The sequence below is a fragment of the Crocuta crocuta genome, unplaced genomic scaffold (assembly GCF_008692635.1).
Source record: "Crocuta crocuta isolate KB4526 unplaced genomic scaffold, BGI_CrCroc_1.0 scaffold561, whole genome shotgun sequence".
In the NCBI taxonomy this organism is placed as follows: domain Eukaryota; kingdom Metazoa; phylum Chordata; class Mammalia; order Carnivora; family Hyaenidae; genus Crocuta; species Crocuta crocuta.
Window position 1 is genome coordinate 183,305 of NW_027530529.1, and position 4,936 is coordinate 188,240.

Consider the following 4,936-nt stretch of genomic DNA (forward strand, 5'->3'; position numbering starts at 1 on the left):
TGCCGCCGCCATGTTCTCAGGCGCGAAGCCCTACGAGGGCCAGAACTACTCGGCCCTGAAGCGGGCCTGTCTGCGCAAGAAGGTGCTCTTCGAGGACCCCAACTTCCCGGCCACCGACGACTCCCTGTACTATAAGGGCACCCCGGGGCCCACTGTCAGGTGGAAGCGGCCCAAGGTCAGTGTCCGGTCACAGCTGGAACTGAGGCCAGCAGTCTGCAGGGGACAGGCTGGTGGCTGGTCATCCTGAGGCCCCGGGTGGCTGAGAAGGTGGGGGGCCCTCCCGCTGCTGGGTTTCATCTGGACGGGGAGCACAGGCATGGGCCCTAATCCCGTGGCCACCACAGCCCGTCCAGGACTTCGCCCCCTCCCTGGGCCTCAACTTCCTCACAGGGTGTATGGGGCCCTCCAGCCTGTTACTCTCCTCCCAGGGAGGTTTTGGGCAAAAAATGAGGTAAATGGGGATGTGACCTGTTTTTAGTAAAAAGTCCTAGAGTGACGTTGAAGTGTAAGGAATTTGCTGATTGTTTTCGTGATGATTTTGGAATAGCCATTTGCTGCAAACCAAAGGATTTATTATGGTCATTAATGAATAATAATAGCAGTAAAAAATAATAGCAGCTTACGGGGCTGTTGGGAGCATTAGAAGAAATAGCGCACGAACTGGGAGGCTGCTGGCGCTGAGGTGGTCACACGGGACGGACGTTGGTGTGGGGCACTGAGCTGCCTGCGAATCGGAGGAGGCATCTCACAGCTGAAGGGTGAGGAGGCGCACTGTGGAAAAGGCAGGAGACTTGAAACCCTGGGGCTTATTTGGGACGTGGCGGGAACGGAGGGGACGAGGCGGCCGGGGGGTGGGGTTGGTGGGGCTGGCGTGGGGGTGTGACAGGGTCCGATTTGCGTTTTACAAAGTTCCCTCCGGCCTCCTAGACATCGTGGGAAAATGGAATTTAGTTTTCATATCCCTCTCCTAGGCTCTGATCTCAAGTCCCCTCTGCCTCAAAAAAGCCCGTGAGTTTTCTTGGACTGGGGTACCCAAGAGGTGGAGGGACTAAGGCAATGCCCCGGTTGCCCAGGGAGCTGGTAACAGAGCCAGGCCGGGACCCCGGAGTCCCGCCTCTCCTCGTGCTCCACCCTGATGCCAGACCTTTGACCTCAGCCCTGTGAGCCGCCTTGGCTCTCCAAAACTCCCAGGAGCCTCCTGGCCCCCAGATTCCTGCCTCTCAGGCCCCCTACCCCCACGCCTTCCTCTCCCTCCTTTGTCTGGTGGGTGGGGAAGGAGGCCAGCCTCAAAGGGCCTTTGTGAAGCCTTGGGGGGGTGTGTGTGTGGTGTTGTGCGGGGGAGACACTTGAGCTCTCTGCCTTCCTCCCTCCACCCCCTGGCTGCCCGTGTCCTGCCCCCTGGCCAGCACCCAGACGTTTTAGATCTGTGTCTCTGGAAGGAGGCTGGGGAAAGCTGGGTTTGCCGTGCCGGAGGAGGAAATGCCATCCTGGCCGGGCTCAGCCTCCCCCTGCTGTGTGATCCCGGTGGAGCCGCCTGCCTTCTCTGGGCCCCTTTCCCTGCCAGCGTTGCAGTCCTGCTGTGCCGCCTCCTCCTTCACTGACTACCTTACTGGGCTTGGTGTCTGGTCCTTTCTAGACACCGAAAGAGGAGGAGCAGAGCTGCCCCTGCCCTGGAAGTGGAGGCCGCGAATCACGGCACCTGGTGGTTGGTGTCGACAGGAAGACCCCTGAGGGCAGCCCGGAGGTGGCTGTGGGGAATCAGTTCTGGGTTTGGGAGGCAGTTCAAGGCCAGGCAAGGCTGAGTGGTGGTGGATGAGGAGGTGAGACTGTGTGGACCGGGGCGTGCTGGATGGTGGGTGTGTGAGCGGCGCCTGCTGGGGGCGCAGAGCTCGAGGCCCCAGGCAGGCCCTTACCGCACTGTCGGAACAGGCGGTTGGTGGAGCAGGAAGTCAGGCCTGGCTTGCCTCGGGTGGATGGGGCGGGACCAGCCCAGTGGGGTGACTGTGAACTCCCAGCTGCTTGGTTCTTGGCCAGTGAGATGGGACTTTGTCCTGAGGCAGCTGTGTTTCCATGGAGTCCTACTTCCTGGGGCCTGTGACCTGTGACCTGACTGTTTACACATAGAGCAAAGAGCCCTTTCTGGACCGCCCCTGGGAAGGCCTTCTTTGGCCCCATCTCACCGTCAGCCCCTCTCTTGTCAGTTGGTCGGTATCATGGCCTCTTTGTTCTGGAGGATCTCCTCAGTCAGCCTCTCTCCCCGCTGGCTGCCCTCTTGCTTTCTCCCAAAATGGAACAAAGAGGCTGGTTTTTGATTCAGAGGGACTTGTCCCTACCTTCTGGGAGGGCCGCGGGAGGTGTGACCTTGGCCTTAGTTGCCACATCTGTGAATGGGGAGAATAACTTGCTGACCATGGTTTCTGGAGGTTGAAAGGACTCGAGGTGTCTGTGGTGTCGGACACGTGGGAGGCACACGACCAGCCGGCTGCTGCCCCCTGCCAACCCTGTAGTGGGGACCCAGAGCTGGCCCTGCCTGGAAAGACCCCTGTCTCGTGGGCAGGGCCAGGCCTTGTCCACCTCCCTGCCCACCCAGGGCACCTGTCTTAAGTCCTCACTGCCGGGTTCATTGTTCCTTCCGGTTTGGCAAGGCCTGCTGGCCTCCCCTACGGGCCTGGCCAGGGAGGTAAGAGAGGGAGACTGTCAGCGAGGCCTCTGGCTCTGGGGTAATCCCGAGAGAGTGGAGGTATGCAAGGCTGCCTCCTCTCTCCAGCACAGGGCCTCAGGGGCCCCTTTCCATGTCTGTGGGGACACAGTAGCCCCTGCCCCATCCAGCACTCAGTCTCTCCCCATCTCTGGAGCTAAGTTTGCATGCAGGTCCTTTGGTGGAACCAAGAAGGGAACAAGTAGAGGTTCCACAAACATGTGTCTTAGAACCCCCTTGAACTCCCCCACGGTGGCCCGGTGATCCCCAGCCCCGAGCCCTGGGCTTATGTTCACCACACAAGCACTTGGAGAAGACCCCAGTCCTTGGCTCTGCTGGAGAGTAAGCCCCTTTGTGCCATGGAACGGGTGGCTTGACTGGGGCCAGCCGTCTGGGCCTCTGCCCTGCCCAGGAATGAGTCCCTTCTGCGCACGTGCTTGGGTGGCCTCGCAGGACGGGACTGCCGTGGGAGGAGACCGGGAGCAGGGGATGGGGGCCGGAGAGGCAGGTCTGCTGCAGAGGGGGTGGGGCACAGGCTAGTGCTCCTGGGAACCTGCCCTTCTCCCCTGTGTCCCAGGCAGAAAGACCGCTTCCTTCCTGGGCCTTTCCCCCCTTCCTGGGCCTTTCTCTAGCCGTGTGGTTGATTCCTGTTGTGATTTCGGATTCCCGGAGGGAGGTGATGGAGGAGCAGGGCGGAAGGGGAAGGCAGACTGTGCCCTGGGTCCGCTGCCTTGCTGCTTTCCTCTCTGTGCCCCGGGCCTGGAAACCTGAAGCTCTTGTGCCCTAGAGGGAGATGGTTCTGGGCTATGACCTGTGTCCGGTGGAGCCGGTCTGACAGGCTGAAGGCTGAGAGGTGAGAGGGCTGCAGGCGCAGAAGCCGTAGCAGCCCGGGCAGCAGAGGAGGCGTCACCTCCCAGCCCTGCGGGACGGCTCTGCCCGGGGCTCACAGCAGATGCTGGTCCGATCCAGCCCGCCTGCCCTTTGCCCTCTCTTGCTCCCAGGACTCTGCCTGCGGCCCCAGCAGAACCTGGCAAGCGCTGCTCCTGACACTGGCGGTGGGGCAGGCTGAGCCGGGCCTGGGCGCTGCCCTGGAGCTCACCGGCTGGTGGGGAGGCCCAGAGGCAAACCTCAGTGTGGACAGTGTGGCCGGGAGCCCAGCGGAGCATCGTGTCAAGCGGCGTGTGTCCCAGAGCTGCAGCTGGGTCCCATCTTGGGGTGAATTTGCAGTCGAGCCTCCTAGCCACCAGCCCTCTCCATGCCTGCTGTGCCGGTGTCACCGCCTCCAGGCAGCCTGGGTTCCTGCTGTCATAGCTGTGCTCCCGTGGAGGGTCACAGTCAAACTCTTCCTCCTCAAGGGCCCTCCCTTGGGCCAGGAACTTCCTGACTAGCTCTTTGTCTTCTTAATAGCCCAGGAAAGGTGGAAGACCAAACAGAGGTCTTGAGATCTTGGCCCTGATGACCTTGGGTGTCTCTGCCTTTTGGGCCTCACCGATCTCTGAGAGCTGATAGGCCGTCCTGTCTCCGTCCAGGGCCTTGGCTGGGAAGACTTGAAGGGGAGGGGTACTAAGAGGTCTCTGCGGACCCTGGTGATGCCAAGTGGTGGCCGCCTCCCCTCCCGTGCTGGGGATGAGGCCGGGATCTACAGATACGAGGCGCCCCTCCATCCCCACCCTGCCTGCCCTTCTAGGGAGGCAGATGCTAAGTCATGGCTCCGTCTGGCTCCAGTGCTGGGCGGGGTGTGTGCTGGGGCGCAGGAAATAAGATAAGGACGGCAGCGGGGAGGGAGGGAAGGCTTCTTCGGCCGTGCTTCCTGATAGCACAGCCTCGCCGTGTTGCCATGACCTGGGGTGCCATTACTCAGCCTGCACTGTGGGGAAGCCATCTTGTGGCTTGGCTCTGGGTCACCCTGGAGTCCCATCTGGAGCTGTTTATGCCCTCAGGGGAGTTTTGGCCTTTAATCTGGCCCTCCCAAACCCAGGTGTTTCCAGGCTGAGGCGCCGACAGGAGTCCCAGATGCCTCAGTGAGGACCTGTAGCCCTTTGCCCCATTTTCCCTGCTGAGTGCCCGGCTTCTGTAATCCGTAGAGTCCTTACACAGCCCTGCAGGGATCATAATCTGCTTCCTTTGCACAGGGGAGGAGACAGGCTGGGAGAGGTTGAGCCACTGGCCCAATGTTGCACAGCCAGTAAATGGTAACCAGGAATTTGAATTCCATCCTTCTGGCTCTGCTGATCTTTT

At 61.1% G+C, this 4,936-nt stretch overlaps 1 protein-coding gene across 1 annotated transcript in view; it reads left to right on the forward strand.

The window, feature by feature from the left end:
• Window positions 1-7: 7 nt before the first annotated feature.
• The window catches only part of CAPN5 (calpain 5), a 36,156-nt gene continuing 31,227 nt past the window's right edge, over window positions 8-4,936 (forward strand). The window contains exon 1 of the mRNA XM_077767527.1: window positions 8-175. Within this exon, the coding sequence (XP_077623653.1) occupies window positions 11-175 (165 nt within the window). The 5' untranslated portion in view covers window positions 8-10. The remainder of the gene's footprint in view (window positions 176-4,936) is intronic.